Source organism: Camelina sativa, chromosome 5 (genome assembly GCF_000633955.1).
Source record: "Camelina sativa cultivar DH55 chromosome 5, Cs, whole genome shotgun sequence".
NCBI lineage: Eukaryota > Viridiplantae > Streptophyta > Magnoliopsida > Brassicales > Brassicaceae > Camelina > Camelina sativa.
In genome coordinates this window covers 7,153,790-7,172,946 of record NC_025689.1, presented here as the reverse complement: position 1 = coordinate 7,172,946, position 19,157 = coordinate 7,153,790, and the positions used below count along the sequence as shown (strand labels likewise).

Genomic DNA, 19,157 nt, shown 5'->3' with positions numbered 1-19,157 from the left:
TGAAATGCAGATTGAGGATCCTAATCTAACTAATGTAAGCCATTTGCTTGTGGATGAGATTCACGAGAGAGGCATGAATGAGGATTTCCTACTAATCATACTACGTGATCTCCTTCCTCGACGCCCAGATTTGCGTCTTATTCTGATGAGTGCTACGATAAACGCTGACATGTTCTCAACATATTTCGGGAACGCTCCAACGATGCATATCCCGGTATGACTAGTCATATATCCGTTTCTTGTTTATGATCTGATATGTGGGACTAATCTCTTTCTAACTTATTTCCAGGGGTTCACATTCCCTGTGGCAGAGTTATTCCTAGAAGATGTACTGGAGAAAAGTCGCTATAGTATTAAGTCGTCTGATTCAGGGAATTATCAAGGCAATTCGAGAGGTAGGAGAAGAGACTCAGAATCCAAGAAGGATGACCTGACTACTCTGTTTGAGGTATTACTATGCTTCCCAATGTTATCTGAGCTAAAAGCATAGGGTTTCATTTGAGAATATAGACTCATTGCATTCTGTTCATTAGTCTGATTAAACTAGCCTTAAAGAATTGTTTTTCTTTTGACATCACGCAAATGTAGTCATTTGGTCTCCATGTACGTGAATAGATTAAACCTCAAGACCAAAATGCTAAATCCACGTGGTAGTTTATGTTTGTAGGTTCAGTGAATAAAAGTGGCTCTATAGTAGTTAAAAGAACCGCAGCAATCTTGAACTTTCACACTTTTTACATCTTCAAATGCTGAAGCATACATGAATATGTTTTACTTTGAATGCCTTACCAAGTGGTATTTTTTTTTTTTTAGGAGATTGATATCAATGTTCACTATAAAAGTTATAGTTCAGCCACAAGACTTTCTCTCGAAGCATGGTCTGGTGCACAGATTGATGTGGATCTGGTATGAGTTTTGCTCTATATCCTCTTGGTAACTTCCTGCTGATTTAGCTAAGAAATCAGCAGGAAATTCATCATATTTTGTTGGAGATTCTCGTTATGAACTGACGTGGCAATTATGTTGTAGGTGGAGGCTACACTTGAACATATTTGCCGTCATGAAGGTGATGGGGCGATTCTTGTCTTCCTCACTGGCTGGGATGAGATTTCGAAACTGCTTGAGAAAATCAACGGGAACAGACTGCTTGGAGATTCTAGCAAGTTCTTAATTCTTCCTCTGCATGGTTCAATGCCGACGGTTAATCAACGTGAAATTTTTGACCGTCCACCTCCTAATAAGCGGTTAGCCACATGAGCTATTGATCCTCCTTTTATCTGTATGCTTTGTAACAACTTTTTGAGCGTATGATCTTCTTTTGCAGGAAAATAGTTTTGGCTACAAACATTGCCGAGAGTAGTATTACAATTGATGATGTTGTATATGTTGTGGATTGCGGTAAAGCAAAGGAAACTAGCTATGATGCTTTGAACAAGGTGGCATGTCTCTTGCCATCATGGATTTCAAAGGCTTCAGCACACCAGGTATTCAGTTAACCATTAGATCGTCTATTATTGATATAAGTACTGCGCCCAATCCATAGATATGCTTGTAAGATATTAAAACCTGCGCTTTTCTCTGGGGCTTTGGTACAAATGCAGAGACGAGGTCGTGCTGGACGTGTCCAAGCTGGAGTTTGCTACAGGTTGTATCCAAAAGTCATCTATGATTCTTTCCCACAGTATCAGTTACCAGAAATCATACGGACTCCACTGCAAGAGTTATGCCTGCATATCAAAAGTTTGCAGGTTGGATCCATAGGATCATTCTTGGCCAAGGCATTGCAGCCACCAGATGCACTTGCTGTTGAGAATGCTATTGAACTTCTCAAAACAATTGGGGCTTTAGACGACATTGAAGATCTTACACCCCTTGGTGAGCAGCAATTCATTGGTCTTGATGACTGTGCACTTTTATGTAATAGTTGTTAATATATGTTATACTCAAAACTATTTATGTTACAGGTCGGCATCTTTGCACTCTACCCGTAGACCCAAATATAGGAAAGATGCTTCTGATTGGAGCTATCTTCCAGTGCGTCAATCCTGCTTTGACAATTGCCGCTGCGCTGGCATATCGTAGCCCCTTTGTCTTACCATTAAATAGGAAAGAAGAAGCTGATGATGCTAAAAGATATTTTGCTGGTGATTCCTGCAGGTATGACCTAGAGACAAATTACTTAATTTTTACCCAGTTAGTCAATCAGGTCCCTGTGTTCTGCTTCTTACACAAAAGATTGGCATTTCTGTCTTGTGCAGTGATCACATTGCTCTGCTTAAGGCATATGAGGGATATCGGGATGCAAAGCGTGGTGGAAACGAAAAAGATTTTTGTTGGCAAAACTTTCTTTCCCCTGTAACTCTAAGGATGATGGAGGATATGAGAAACCAGTTTCTTGATCTTTTATCAGATATAGGTTTCGTAGACAAATCAAGGCCAAGTGTAAGCGTCAAGAACCAGTCTTAATAATGCAATTATATTGTGGAACGCTGATAGAATCTAAAATTACTGACTTTTCACATGCACATGGTGCTTTCCAGGCATACAACCAATACAGCCAAGACATGGAGATGGTAAGCGCGGTTTTGTGTGCGGGGCTGTACCCAAATGTTGTGCAATGCAAAAGAAGAGGGAAGCGCACTGCATTCTACACTAAAGAGTTGGGTAAAGTTGATATCCACCCTGGATCTGTCAACGCAAGAGTAAATCTCTTCTCGCTGCCGTATTTGGTCTACAGCGAAAAGGTGAAGACGACAAGTGTATATATCCGAGACTCGACAAACATATCAGATTATGCACTCCTTATGTTCGGTGGCAATCTTATCCCAAGCAAAACCGGGGAAGGTATAGAGATGTTGGGAGGGTATCTCCATTTCTCTGCCTCGAAGAACGTCTTGGAACTGATACAGGTAAAGCTGGATTATCTCTGTCAAATCTCTTTTGTTCTTCATGTGTTTCTGTAATGTGAAGAGGAATAGAGGATTACATGATTGTGCAGAGATTGCGGGGAGAGGTGGACAAGCTGCTGAATAAGAAGATAGAGGATCCGAGTTTGGACATAACTGTGGAGGGAAAAGGAGTGGTTTCAGCTGTGGTGGAGTTGTTACGCAGCCGAAACATAAGGTATTAAGCAAAATACTTATGAGTCTTACCTTATTGTAGGAGGGAATAAAAACTTTGATTATTGGAAAACAAGGTCAATAGTTGGGACTCAGCTTAAATTTTTAAAAGATTATACAAGTTGTAGTTTAGAGCTGTTGATTAGTGAGGATTTACACTTAATATAGTTGTGCCTTATTTTTCTTTGACAATGAATAGTTGTGCCTTTGTAGTGTCATCTCATTTCCCATTTTTGCTATCTTTATTTGTGGTAAAAATGTTTTATGTTGAAAAGAAAATAAACATGTTATTGCTTCCTAGCAATGTGTCTCGTCTCATGCAATAGCTGGTAGAGGTCGAGTTTCGACTTGAGCGTTATTAGCTTATAGTTTCAAATGTCATATGAATGAGAAGTAAGCAGTAATACTCATGTCATCTGATCCTTATTGTCTTCTACCAGACCTTTGGCCATGAATTGATTTTAGGGAGTCGCTGAAAACTAGAAGTTATTGGCACATTTGAGAGTTGATTGAACTCTGGTTTACATTTGAGACTTGATCCGAGAAATTAAATTTTTAAACTACAATAAGAAAGACCTTCGAATTAAAATAAATCCAAACTGTAATGAGTATGAAATTGAATATCATTTTCATGGCGCTTACTATGATCCATTCGTTCGGATTTCTAAATCATATGTCCAACCAGTTTTCAAGAAAGCAGTCTAGGCGCCGTCTAGGCTCAGCAGGCGTCTACATAACCGCCTAAACCGTTTAAAATTACATTAATTTAATTTTAATATTTATTTTTAATTTTTAACTATATATATTTAAATTATTAAGTTTTATATCTATAAACGTAATTATAAATGTTTATATGTTGTTAATATAACTTAAATAAATGTATTTTTCTTAATTTTGTATATAATTTATTTTTATTTTTATTTTTTTAACATATATTTATACATAATTTTATATATATAATGTTTTAGGTTGTAAACGCCTAAATCGCCTAAAAACCGTCTAGGCCCCGATTAGGCATTCTAGACGCTAGGCGCTGGATCACCGCCCAGATACCGCCTATCGCTTTTTTGAACACTGTGTCCAACTAATGTGTGTCATAGTCTAACTCTAGAACATTGGTTCTACTCTGACTTTCTTCTTTATCTCTTTGTTATTTGGACTGGATCCACTCATTTTCGTAGGCCCAATCTCATTCTTGTCTTATCCTTTTATTTTATCTAGGTTATTTCGTTTCGTTTTCGCAAGAATCGAATTCACTTTAAACTTGCTTGAAACTTTTATATCTGGTCAGAAATTTATGTTAGACACAGACATGCCTTGAGTTTTATCTGCGAAGTATTGATTGGTTTATAATTTACGTACACGATAATTTGAGTAATTTGTCAAACACTCTCAAAACCATAGGTTGAGTTTTTGAATACAAAGAGAGAAGAATAGTGTGAGGCAGTGAGCAGGTCAATGGTTTTAAAACATATGTCGTAGAATGGGACTTTACGTGTCTATATTACATCCTTGTATAATATTAATTTATTTTAGAATCACATGTCATTCATTCAATTTTTAAGTTTAAAACCCTACGTTGCAGTGAAATCAACTCTCTCGATCGCTCTCGGGAAATAATAGTATGATATACAACCAACGATGGAATATGAAAACGAGTCTTCTATTGCGGCGTCAAAATTGTTTGGTCCTTCACGTCCGGTCCACATCTTTATGATATATGTTTGCATTATAAATGCATGCGTACAAATACATACCGGCGCGTGTGTAATATAGATCAAAACATAAAAGCATGGCTATGTATATAAATTTGTGGAAATGTGGCTTCTTCTTATCTACCAGAATGTATTTTGCAGATACGAAAATTATGGTTCACGGGAACAGACGTTAATATAGCAATGAATTTGGTGGTCGCAGTTACTACTCCAAGTCCCACGGAAAGGAATAACGATATAGTATATGAATATTTCCAAAACTTCCACATCTAGAGACTAGAGCATTAATATAATCCATTGAAATTTAGAGCTAAAGGTATTAGTCAAGCAATTCCAACCAATAAAAAAGTTAGTATCATATAATGGTTGATCAAAGATTTATTTAATGTTAATATATATACACTACTTATTCGATTCAAAGAATCCATTTTTTTATAGAGTATAGATGTGAAGTTCCAAGATACCTTAAGTATAGTCGTTTGTTGTGATCTCATGTATTATTATAAATTAGTCTATTGAAAATGTGATGTATACTAAAATTGTTTATTGTTAATATATATATATATATAGTCGGAAGAATTGCTCCTCATAAAGTTATCAGAGAATCGTTTATCGCGATCGCGTGTAGCTTCCTTTACAAAGCAAATAATATTGATCGATCTATGAATCATCATATTATAATAGAATAAAATTAGATGTTTCTTAATAGTACTGCAAAATATGGTAGTAATCATAAAATAAAATAAAAAACAATAGGAAGGTAATATTAATGGGTGAGACAACTGTTTTATTTATCAGGTCGAAGACTTTTACGTTTTATTTATTTATGAATTCTGAAACTGTCTGTGAACTGTTCATCAACAGCTATCAGTTGTGGTCCAGTCTGGACCCTCGTTTTGCACTTTTAAACTCAACTAAGATTTTTTAGAGCTGCTCGCAATATATGACCAGTTCTCGAATTTTCTAAAGTAAAAACTGATCATCACTATTTCTTTAAAGAACAAAATTACATACACCAATTAAAAACAGTATATGGTCGTCATGCTTTTACTTATTTTAATTGTTTTACTATATTTTGTGTGAGATATGGTGGGTGATGTGGTTCTATACTGAATTGCTCCTCATTTTTCTTCTGTGTCAACTTCTTTGTTAATATTTCCTATTAGGTTGCGCATTTTTTTTTAGAATCTTTGTCTTCACTCTCGACTGCGTCGACTTGTATTCTAATTTCGCTGGTCAATGAGGATTTGAGTCATTAGATGCGACGCAAATGTGTAACAACCCGATCTCTATATTTATTTAATTTAAGAAATGTATTAATAATTTTAATATATATTGGAAGAACGAAGTTTCAACCAGATGCGATCTGAAAGAAAACAAAAAGATTTTCTTTCTTATGTTTTGTTTTTGGTAAACCATCGTATAAAAGTTGTTCTTATAACATGTACCAAGTACCAACAGTCCAACACCATGTGCCCCGATTGTTAAATACAAAGATTCTCGCAATAAAAAAACGAGGTCCGTGCATTGGATTAGTTAAGAAATTGTAACTTGTTGATCTGAATTTGGATGTTACAAAACTGATATATATATATATATATATATATATGCATTTTCCCACTCTTAAGAAAATTATTTTTGTGTAAAACCAAAAGAAATAAAATTATTATAGACAAAAACTGATAGTACATATTAATCATTTACTCGTAAAAAAAAAGCTGATGAAAATTAAATGGCATGCTCCCTTTTATCTGGAATTTTATCTGGAATCTGATTTATTATGGAAATTAAAGGATACATAAATTAAGAAAGAAGAAAAAACGTTTTCACAATAATGAATCAGTGGGAAATGAGAATAGCTACGTAACCTGTGATTTTCATTAATATTTTTTGCAGTTTCCATATATAGAAAGAATATTTGATGAACATTTTCCTCTATTATCTACATTGTGAACATCAAAAGTATGAAAAAGAAACCTAATGAAAATTGGATTAATAATAATATGAATATTCCACTAGTCTTTTCAACAGCACCGATGAATAACTCTCATATAAGTGATTGTACTTATTGAGAATTGGACTCGTTTTTATGTCGTCTGTACGTTGTTTTCTTGGTTATCCATCAGCAGGGATATGCAAGAACCATGTTCTTTGGGAGACAAGGCGAGTCCTTCCAAACCCTAGCGTGTAACTTAAGAAGCTCCTTCGCCTTCTCTTTAGTCTTGCCCCCACAGCTTACTTGAAGCACAAGACAAAGCTTCGCTACAACCCCCAACTGTAACATCTCGTTCAGCAAAGCAGGCGTCGCGCAGAACTTTCCCACTGATAACAAAACCCTAACCGCTCTATCGCTTGCCGTCTGCGAAACCCTAAGTATCTTCTTGCAAACCACCGCTATGGCTGCTCCGTGTTTCAAGAACTCGGCTCGTCCCTCCGCACACTGACACAACAGATCAAGAACCACCATCGCCATCTCTGGACCTCTCCTATCTGATGAGAAGCTCTCGTCCATGAGAAGCTCGATTATCACAGAAATCACTCCAGCTTCCACAGCCTTGTGTCTGTTCCTTCCCCATGGACATATGTTCACCAATATATGCATCGCGGCTTTTGTCGCTTTGCGTGAGATCCGGTCGTCCAAGATCTCGACTACCTCAGTGAAAACCTCTGGCTTCAGAGTCATGATCTGCATTGGATCCGCTACTTCAAGAATGTTCTTGAGAAGCAACGTTGCATAGGCTCTTGATTCGTAGATCCCGCGCTGCATGATCTTCGTCAACGACTTTACGATATCGTTACCTTTCTTGTTGTTTAAAAGATTCTTGAGGACTGTCTCTGAGGTCTCGAGGTGGTAGAGTAAGTTGAGGCTTTCGTCGGTCAAACTCCCTAAAGATTGAAACTCATTTTCTGATTCGTTGCTTACGATGTTGGCCAAGAACTCTGGTACTCCGGCGGCCTCCAAACACCGCTTGTTGGTCGCATTCTCCGACATAATTTGACGAAGTCGTTTGAGACACTTGACCTGATTTTGATGCGAAGAGGCTGAATCTCTAATGAGCTTTTCGATCTCAGCTTTACAGATCGGTGGTCTCGGGGTAGGGATCCTCTCGACGCCGTAGGAGGCATTTAGGGTGCACCAAGATTGGATGAGACGGCGGAGAGTGTGGTTCGGGGTGAGATCGGCGTCGGTGATATCTTGTTTGGTGACCGGACACGAGTTCTTCTTGCCAGAAAAGAGCCACTTCTCGATGCTGTCTCTGTCGTAGGTTATTCCGGTAGAGACTATCACCGGATCTTTCATAATCTCTAGAGAGATGGGACAAAGGAAGAATGGAGGAATCTCGATTTCTTCATCCATTGATCCTCCGGACATATGATGTATGAAGATGCTGTGAGATTTTTTGATGAGAAACTAGATGAATATATTGACCAAAGAAGCTGAGGAACAAAACCAAAATTTATATATTTTTTCTCTTGCTACAAGTTGTAGTAGTTGAGCTTGGGAAGATGTGAATTGGTTTGAATATTAAGTTAGGAAGAAGAGAGAAAGGAGGTTGGGTTTATATATAAAGGAGATATCAAAAATTTAATTCACAATTTTTTAAAAAGTCAAAACACGGAATATACAAATACTATATTAGACACTCTTTGTAAAGCTGTCCCTATTTAACTAAAAAAAGAAAAATAACCTGCCCTGCTTTAAAAAGATTATTTAGTATTATTTTCTTAAAGATGGAACGAACGAGGAACATAGATTTGACCTTTAATTTTTCTCTGATGATGAATGACTGATGAGTTGGGTGAAGAAAAAAGAACACGTGAGACGTATGAAAAGGTTTGACTTTTCAATTAGAGATCGTAACAAACGGATAAGAAAATTAGTGATAAATATATAAAGAGAGAGAGAGAGAGCCATTGGGTCAGGTCGTGGCGGTGGTGAAGACAAGAGTGTCTTCTTTGTGTCTGTCTATTCCTATTTTTTTTATTAGCTCACATGCCATAATTGATTGATTCTTCTTCTCTCTTTTTTTACACATTTTTGCCACCCATTTTGACTTTTGATTTCCTTTTTGATGTGTCGTAAAAAAAAAAAAAAAAACAGTAACTGTATACAAATTTTTAGTACGACCTTGTTTTTTTTGTTTGAGATTATATATTAGTCAATATTTGCTAACTTTGTACTAAAGGATCTTTTTGGCTTTTTAGGATATACCGATATCAAAGTGAATTGTATATTATCGTGAATTGAAAAATGGTGGAATTGGTTTATCATCCATAGTTATTGAAAAATCAGTGTTCCGACCATAATAATCATATGATTTGCCACATAATATTGTCACATATTAATGTACGATAGGATATTAGGGTTAAATTGATTTTTAGTGTCCCTTTGTTTAAACTGAATTCTCCCCTGTCTAAAAAGCCAAACAATCAAATATGTTTATATATTTTCCGTCGTCTCGCACATCACATACTAAACACGACATGATGAATAACAACATATCTAGTAATAAGAATTATTTTTCGTCCACATGCTAACACACAAATTAACAAACATTTCAATCAACATACAATCGAATCACATTATGTCACATTTATAGACAAACAGGCAATATATACTCATACTGTATGATTCGTACATCAGCTCATCTTCCTTCTTATGTTTCATGATACCAAACACTCCAGTAATAACAGTTGCTATGAGTGCAGCGTAGTTAGGCGGAGAAGAGGGGAAGTCGTGGGGTGGAATTAGGGGAAACTCAATGGACTCAGACGGCGCTCTGACTGGACGAAAATTTTGAAAGCTTTCACAATTCCACATTTCTGATGTAGCTGTCGTTAATTTCCAACACCAGTGATATTTCCGATGTAATCTCCAACACCAACAACGTAAACTCTTTAGAGCTTCGAGCACGTTTGATTCAGATGAGTATGTAAAATCTTTGAAAGAATTTGGTGAATAAATGTTTAGTAATTAATGTTAATACCTTTTTTTATTTTTAGCCTCTAGAATGTTAAATAAACAAATAGCTATATATAGTCGATAAAAAAAATCAAATATACCTCCTTTGTAGATGATCTATATAGTAGTCATATGGAATAATCTGAAATAATATATAATTAAATTGTGTATTGTAATTTTAGAAAAAAAGAAAAATAAATGAAATAAATAATTTAAGAATAGATAAAATTATTACTAAAATATTGTAGGTGGTTATAATTTTACACTCATCTCATGCTTTCAGGTGATTAATTCGATTTTGTACTCAGATATGGAGGGAGAATCTTGATGGAGTGTAATTTTTGTTGATTATTTACAAAATAATGGAACTGTGTATTTTTCTTTTGTTTTTAATATCAAATATGTAAAGAGTACACCCTCGAGTATCTTCCATAATATCTCCCGGTCAGGCGGTCACCAAGACCCTTGAACATATAGTTCAGAACCATTCCGTAATTTCCATTATTATAGATACCAGATTACAAGTGTCTACGTCCAAGCAAATCGTTTACCACATCTTGACACTAACCCAACCTCCAAGGCTCTCGAGCACAAAACTTAAAAGGTTTTCTTTATTAACGGCCATCGAATCAAATTATCAAAAAGACGTTCGAGCCCGTGGTTTCAAAATATAGTTGTTCGGTAACTCATGGCTTCTCGTTCGAGAATCATTATTTACAGTCGTAATGAATATTAAAGATCCACAGTCTTCCTTAATTTTCTTTTCTTTACTTTGTTTCAAAATCTTTGGGTTTTTGAAAACTACCTCTTTCATTTTCTTTTTTTAATTAAACTTAATAGCACTTCGAAGAGAATATTTTCTTAACTAATATATATGCATACACATTAGCATACATTTCCTATTAAATTATATTCCCTTTATATGATGAATCTTTGTAGTTGCCGCCGTATCACTATCATCTATAATCTATTGTTGCCATGATTCTATCGTCGCCGCCTCATCACTATCAAATACATTGTTTCATGTAATAGTTACATTTGTTTTTACGTGAGAGCGAATAGTAATTTGGACTATTGATTTTCGAATCGTGAGGTGACATTTGTTTACGAGAAAAAACGAGTAGACGTAATTTGAACAAATTTTTTTTGGAGTATTTAGGTGGGATGATAATTTTTTGGAAACAAATTATATAAATAAAAATAACTTAACAGTAATATTTATTTATTTAACTATCCGAAATATTATTATTAAGTTATATTTATCGGGATCACAATACTAAATATAATATAATATTAGATTATGATCCGTGGTACACCGTGGGATAAGTTTTTTTTATTTATTTTTTGTTAATGTACTATTTTAATACTAATTGGTAATATATACTTTTGTTAATTATAGTGATTTAGTATATAATCTGTGTTATACTGCACAAAAAAATTTGTTTAATACAATCTTAACTAAATCAGTTTGATCCGACAGATTTTATATTGGTGTTGTTAAAATAGTAAAATGAAGATTGAACCCTTATTAAAATATCAGATTAATGATAATTTATTTTTTAGTATTATCAGTTCAAACCTTAATTGTCATATAACCTTTCATGTAATACAACTCGTTTGTGTTATTTTCAAAATTTAATATGACTAAATATTCATAATTTAAAACTTTTTATTAAGTTAAGATATATCAGTTATAAATTATAAACTTCTTAAAATTTATAATTTACTATATACGGAAAATTTACTATATATGTATGTTGAACATACACTTTTTATATTAATTAAGTAATACATGTTTGTTTTAAAAAGTTCAAATCACAATATATGAATGAAAAATACACATTTTTATTAACTTTATGTATTATATGATGATTTACTACATTTAAATTTTAAAATTAAAAAGAGATGATAGGAGAATAATTTTTTTAATCTAGAATAATTTTTTTAAATATCTATATAAATTATAAAACATTATATATATGGATATTTAAAATATTTTAATTGTGTTTGGTTACAAGAATTGTAGAGAGAGTTTTTAAACTTGTTTGGATATGAATATAAGTATTAAATGGCATTATGGTAATATTTCTATAAACATATTTTTGAGCAAAAAGTGCTGCAAAAATACTAGTATAGATAGTATACATACCAAATTAAGATTTACTGCAGATGTATAATTTATCAAATATATAAGTTTAACCTTTGATATGGTGGAGCGTGTGATTTTCCCATAGCATGTTATTTATCTATATATATATATATATATATTCTATGCAATAAATTCATAATTTTTGTCATATAAAGTATAAATATATAATTTATTCTATGTATTTATATTTATACTAGTATTTTGCAGCATCTTTTGCTATTAAATGCTTATATTCATATCCAAACAAGTTTACTTAACTCTCTCTACTATACTTATAACCAAACAAAATTAAAATATTTTTAATATTCATATATGTAATATCTACAATTAATATAATTTTTAGAAATTTATTCCAGATTAAAAAAAATTATCTATCATCTCTTTTTGATTTTAAATTTTAAATGTAGTGAATCATCATATAATAAAGTTAATAAAAATGTATCTTTTTCTACATATATTGTGATTTGATTCTTTTTTTAATGAATATATATTTTTAATTAATAAAAAAGTGTATGTTCAACAGACATATATAGTAAATTTATTGTATATAGTAAATTATAAAATTTTAAGAAGTTTATAATTTATAAATAATATATCTAAACTTAATAAAAATTAAAATTATGAATATGTAAACATATTAATTTTCAAAATAACACAAACAAGGTATATTACATGACGGGTTATATGACATGACAGTATTGAATTGATAATACTAAAAAAATAAAATATTACTGTATTAATATTATACTTCAATACGTATTAAATTCTTATTTTACTATTTTAACAACACCAATATAAAATTTGTCGAATCATGATTTAATTAAGATTGTATTAAACAAAAATTATTGTACGGTATACCACAGATAATATATTAAATCAATACAATTAACAAAAGATTACATTAGTAAGTTGAAAAAAAAAATCAAAAGCAAGATTAATATTAAAATAGTGTATTAACAAAAAAATAAATAAAAAAATTTTCTGCGGTATACCGCAGGTTATAATCTAGTTAGTATTAGTTAGTGTGCCATTGACCATATATTCATACAAGATAATGCCAAATTAACATATTTAACTAGATTTTAACCCGCGGTACACCGCGGGACAATATTTTTATAACAAAAAAAACTAAATTTTAAATTGTATTTGTTTGTTAAATTTTTTTTTTTTAATATTTAAGATTGTATAATTATATTTTGATTGTTAATTCTAAAATTTGACCAGATGTATGTGGACACGACAAGAAAATTATTTAGTTTTCTTTATGATAATATTACATTTTACCATATTGAATTTCTTATTGTTACATGTTTTTAGATTTAACCCGTGAAATTTTTTTTTCTTACATTATTAGTTTTTAGAATTTTTGTGTTTTTAAATTTCATCCATAAGTTTTCAGTGTTTTTACATTTAACCTGTGAAAGAATTATATATGTAAAATTTATCGTGCCCTATACCGCGGTTTAAATTCAATGTTTTTAAACTCGGACCGTACCGGTCGCTCGGACCCCAATCCGGTAGACATTCCGGTCCGGATTATCTCAAAAATCCAGAAAGATAAAAATCCGGAAAAACTCGCTGAAAATCCGCGAACCAGTAGTTGAACCGGCAGATCGATATCAAATTAAAACATTTTATTTTTATCACATTTCAAACTCAAAAAAAAATTAAAAATAAATGTTGTTGTTCACCAAGTATTGTCTTATTATATATATTCTAGTTATTATATTTAACCCTTGAAAAAATTATTCTCACATTAGTTTATCAGCATATTAGTAATCATTAAAAACATTTAATTGTTTCATATCAAACAGTATAGTTATTATTAAATCTTAGGGTTTTTAAAGGAAAAAAAAAAGATATTTTCTATATAAGTAAAACATTGTTTTAGGAAATTATAAATTAAATTGTTAGAGATTTTTAAGAGTCTAATTTTTTTTTGTTCAATTATTTAGAGATTAATTTTGTAAATAAGTATAATTTAAAGAGAAGAGGAACAAATATACTAAAAAATGTTAATATAGATATATTTATTATTATTGTAACCGTTTAAACAAAATAATCAACATTTGATTTATACGTAAAGATTAAGTTATGTAGTATGCTGGTATTGGACAGTAAATTAATATAGTTTTTTTAGAAACATGACAATAATTAAAAATCTCTCAAGCAGCGGTTACAATAATAATATAGACCAGCATACTAACTCAATATGTCTCCTCCTCCAGCCTCTGTTTTTCTAGTCTCTCTTCAAATTGGAGTGTTTAATTAATCCGGTAAACTTTTCTTTCCATTCTCCAAGTCTGTATCGCTTTTATAGTTGGAAAAGAATTAAATTAACATCTCAGTTTAGTCAGAGATTGTAGCTCGTTTGGCTAGGTTCTCACTCGAAGGTCTATGAAATACCGGAGCTAGGATCCCAATTATAAGATCTGTACACAAACATCTACTTAATTAAATAATGAAATTACAACTATTTAACCTAGAATATTGAAAAAATTGGGATATTACTTACCAATCAACATATATGGGACTTAGATTGGGTGAGATGAAATTGTCTGCAAGCATGTGTTAGAGAGAGTCTCTATGAATCTCCATTCACAATAGATTTCTATTCCCTAAAATGATAAAATAGAGAATAGTAAGATTATTTGCACCAAAAAAAGAAGAGAATTGTAAGATTTAAATATAAAAAGAGAAAATTATAATTATAATAACAAAAATTCTCACATTTTCGTTGGTGTACTACAACCAGTTATAGGCAATTAAAAATTATATAACCAAGAGAACAAATGTGTGTTTTATGGGATTTTAAGTAAGCAGTGTGTTTTTGGCGTTTGCTAATAGTAAAACTAAATTCAGTTTAGGTGTACAATATTTATAGGCTAAACAATCCGTTCTTCTTCTCGCCCAAAATATTTGACTTAGCAACTAATTTTGGAGAAAATCTTTCCAATCTGTTTTCTTTAGGAAGTATATAATATTATTACGCATTTAACTCTCTTTTTTTGGCAAACCCGCAATTAACTCTTTTTTTTGGAGTATTTATTTTTTGTTGTTAATTTGGAAAATAAAACAATTTGTTTGGGCAAGTTGTTTCTAAAAAAGTAAAAAGCATAAAGTCAGAGATTTTGGGAAAGGAATATAGCAAATCTCGGTTGTGCAAATTTTTTTTTTCAATTTTTTTTTAAATAAAATATTTAATACAATGGCATTTCTTGTAAATAATTTTAAACTCCAAGCCTTCTTTAATAAAGTTGCTGTGAAAATAATAATATAGATAAAACATTGTGTTAAAATATCATTAAGAAAATTAAATCAGAAATAGTACTACAAATATGTATGTATTATGTAATATACTCTTTGAAATTATAAACCACATCATTGCAATTTACGTAATTTCAAATTTTTAATTATCCATATTGACATCTACTAAATTGATTCTCATTTTTAGATATGTATGAAAATGATAAATTTTGGGAAAAAAAATTGTTAAGACTGTTTAAACAAAAATCATTCACAAATCACTTAAGTGACTTCAACGAGTAAAATCTTCTTGTGCTCCATAATCTCAAATTAACTAATAATCATCCACAAACCACCTACTTTGGTATTTTCTATTTGTTCTGTCGTAGATGATATTTATTATTTTATTATCGTATAGTAAAATTTTCAGTGTGATTAGAACTCTATTTAATTTTGAGTCGTCCACGTCTTTTGCTTTTCGTTGCAAATAGTTTTTAATGTTTCTATTGACAATTTAATAGAGTTTAATTACTCGTATCAATGATACAAAATAACTTCGTCAACCGATTATTCTTAAAATCAATATATAGTCTTTAATTTTTGTTTGACATAAACTTGCATAAGCTAGTTTGGTATATAATGCATTGTTCTTGTTGTTTTGATCGCAGAATTGAGCATGCCGACACGATTAAATTAATCTCTGTTAGACAATTAAACTATACATCATTCGGACCGACATCCTTGCACGAGAAAACCGGTTTTTGGGTTTTAATTCTTCAATTTTATTGGTTAAGCGTATGCGTTTGACTTTGATGATGATTGATGATATGCTTTATTACCAAAATAAAATAATTATATTATAAAGTTCTTCTTCTTTGGATCTGCAAAATGGGTGGGTGACCCGATATTCAATTTCATCATCCTGCACGTCGCTTACGTTTTCCACGATGGCAGTTATATTATGGCTAACATATTACGTACTTATTTCAAAAATGTTGTTCTTTGTTGATTATTTCTTCTTTTGTTACCGACAAAACCTAATTAAGTGCCATAAACGGTCCTGTCCCACCCAGACGAAGTTATAACTATATAGTCACGTTCAACTTTTTTCTAGACGAAGATCTTCTACAATAATTTTGAATATTGAAATTTCATTAAATTGTTTTCGTGATTTTTTTCATACTTACTTTGACGACGTGGATCATGCATAATATAATTGTCAACTGCTGTGTCTATCTAGAAGTCAAAGTCTAATGATAAACTGGAGATTGTTTGATTATTATGAGAAACAACCTCTTCATATATATATGACGTAAATATATTAATTTTTGGGCATCGATCATTGTTAATCGAGTCGTATTACTGAATACTGATGGGTTCAAGACAGTGGTGTGGAGCTTCAACAACCTAAAGTCACCAACGCATAGAAAGTAACACGGTTTTAAAAGATATTACCACCACTTATATATATGCATGAATGGGCATGCGCGTATAAAACTTTCTGAAGATAACGATATATTATATTTATAGAAAGTAGATCACTAATTCATTTTGACCACACTCTTTTGGCAAATTTTAAACAATGTAATCTTTACTTTACGACTAACAGCAATTTTAATTGCTAGGTACAATGCATCTAAAGCTCTTCTAGCAATTTTAAAATAGTTTCGAGAGATATTCACGAAACGTCACAAAGCATTCCATGCCGTATCTTAGTCAATTGACATGATTGTAGAATGCAACATCGTGTAGACAAAACCGATATATAATGTTCCGTTTATCGGATAAGTACCAAAGCTAATCTGGTTCAGGTATGGAAAACCCAAACCAATCCGGTTACAGCTGGCTTGATCGGTGTACAGACTTTTTGACTGTAAGTAAGAACTAAGAAGGAAGGGCCGAAAAGGTATAAGAAACAAAATCGCATTAAAGTAAGGGAGTCGTTATATACTGTGTGGAAGTTACTGAATTGGACCAACTTCTGAACATTTATCTCGTGGACGCACTTGATAAAATTCTTACCTAACCTTTTTGTTTATTATATGAGCATATTTTCTTATGATAAATATATAAATATCCAATTTATTTGAATTATAACAATCAAAAGAAGTTATTGATGTTGAAAAAAAAAAAGCTATTGAGTTGGGCCTAAATGAAAGTAGTGTTGTTGGAGGGAGCTGGAAATGAGGAATGTGTGCGTGCCTAATCAAATCGGAACTTTGGTAGGGTTCTTGGCCTGTCAAATTTTAATATGTTGAGTACAAGTTTCGGACTACAAATGGTTGTGCTGACTCAATAGGCTACTAAACATTGAGTTTTTCACTTAGTGTGTCGGTTTCGGTAGAGATATTCTCTGTATTTGTATGACTGGACATCAGGGCCGGTCCTAAGAAAATAGAGGCCTAAAGCAATATTTATATGTAGTGTTTTCTAAATTTATGAACTATAAATAATATTGTATAATATAAAAAGTTAAAAAATAATAATGACTATTTGGGTGTTTGAACCCTTGAACTTGGATACAGGGTATTAGAGGAAACCTCAAGGCCCAATAGTATGATCCATTACTAGTCTTGTAGCCCATGTAACTAGGATTTCCAAGTGAGATAGGTTCCATATATATATGTGTGTAATGGCTCTAAGAAATGTAACTTTGAGAGTTGTTCCCCTCTTCAATCTTATGAAATATCAGATCTAATTTGTGTTTGCTCTTGGTGACAACTTAATCTCTCTTTCTCTTTCTTTAGTTTCTTTGCACAATAAAGCTCCTAATGAGCTATCTTATATATCTAGCTTAATAAGCTCTTTAAGAGCACAAATCTTCTTGTTTTGAGATTACTTTCACAGGGTACATAACCATCCTGCTAAGAGAAATTCTTTGAAAACTAACCCAAACTTTTTGAATATAAGATGTGGCCTAAAGCACATGCTTTGGCTGCTTTATGGACAGACCCTGGCCGGCACTGCTAGACATGATTAATTTGGTAGGATAGATAGAACAAGACTCGCAATACATTTCATGTTTTCGCTTAATTTCATTAATTTTTTTTAATGTGTTAAGAGATCTTTGGGCCCAATATAAGAGGTGTTTGGACCCTTTTGAATTTTGCTGGGCAAAAATAGCCTTATTATTAGCATACTTTTTGTAATTATTTCTTTCCAACTTATCCGAAATCAATCATTACCCAAAGCTATAAAGGCAAAATATTACAAGCACACAGATAACCTCACTTCTCATTGTCTCACCTCACTCATTGTCACCCATATAGGCTATAGCTTCAGTCTCCATATGAAAAGACTTTGCTAATGTAAGTTTATCTCTCAGCAGTTTCACTTTTGTATGACTTTAGTTCTCCACCGGTTTGTATGTGTTAAATTACTGAAATTCTTTATTTATGGAGAATACTAATTACAGTAAAACCTCTATAAATTAATAAGGTCGGGACCATGAAAATTTATTAATTTATAGAGGTTTTAATCTATCGATAAATTAATAATTATTAATTTATCAATAAATTAATATTTTATTAATTTATAAAGAGATTTTTAATTTTTATAATTTTGAAAATTTTATATTACAATAATATACTTTTGTTATCATTCATATTTTTAAAGAATTTATTAATTTATAATCTTGGTTATCGTAATTGCTAAGTTTAGAATTTCGGTAAAAATGATAAATGTTAGAAATTTAGAGTTTAGAAGAAATTGCTACTAGTATCATTTATGGTAATGATTAAGTCAAAGAAGATATTACGGTAATTTTAGAACCAATTACATGTAAAAAATTAATTATTGCATTTAAGACTCTCCACAATTTTTGGATGCAATTTGAAAAGGCTACAATGAAAAACATTAGAGATGAGTTCCGATAAAAATGCAAATTCAAGAATATACAAACAACAATAGAATCATATTTCACTAGATTTTCTTAGATATATATATATATATATATATATATATAT

At 31.8% G+C, this 19,157-nt stretch overlaps 2 protein-coding genes and 1 long non-coding RNA gene across 7 annotated transcripts in view; 1 reads left to right on the top strand and 2 right to left on the bottom strand.

Moving 5' to 3' along the window:
• The window catches only part of LOC104785940 (DExH-box ATP-dependent RNA helicase DExH1-like), a 7,279-nt gene extending 2,249 nt beyond the window's left edge, over positions 1-5,030 (top strand). For 2 of the 5 annotated variants that reach the window (XM_010511233.2, XM_019245747.1), the window contains 10 exons: positions 290-448; positions 814-906; positions 1,030-1,244; positions 1,325-1,484; positions 1,602-1,875; positions 1,965-2,157; positions 2,259-2,442; positions 2,541-2,909; positions 2,999-3,123; positions 4,705-4,762. In XM_010511233.2, coding sequence (XP_010509535.1) covers positions 290-448; positions 814-906; positions 1,030-1,244; positions 1,325-1,484; positions 1,602-1,875; positions 1,965-2,157; positions 2,259-2,442; positions 2,541-2,909; positions 2,999-3,123; positions 4,705-4,747 — 1,815 coding nt within the window. In that variant the 3' untranslated portion in view covers positions 4,748-4,762. Of the gene's footprint in view, positions 1-289; positions 449-813; positions 907-1,029; positions 1,245-1,324; positions 1,485-1,601; positions 1,876-1,964; positions 2,158-2,258; positions 2,443-2,540; positions 2,910-2,998; positions 3,338-4,704; positions 4,763-4,975 lie in introns of those variants that run through there. The other 3 variants (XM_010511234.2, XM_010511235.2, XM_010511236.2) reach the window with 3 other exon arrangements.
• On the bottom strand, positions 6,691-8,375 carry LOC104785939 (E3 ubiquitin-protein ligase PUB23-like). The gene has a single exon (XM_010511231.2). It carries the CDS (start codon positions 8,205-8,207, stop codon positions 6,957-6,959), a length of 1,251 nt encoding a protein of 416 aa, XP_010509533.1. The 5' UTR covers positions 8,208-8,375; the 3' UTR covers positions 6,691-6,956.
• On the bottom strand, positions 14,070-14,773 carry LOC104785938. The gene is made up of 3 exons (XR_767431.2): positions 14,677-14,773; positions 14,462-14,564; positions 14,070-14,378 (listed from the first exon to the last, which is right to left on the bottom strand). It is a non-coding gene; the product is annotated as an uncharacterized LOC104785938 (long non-coding RNA).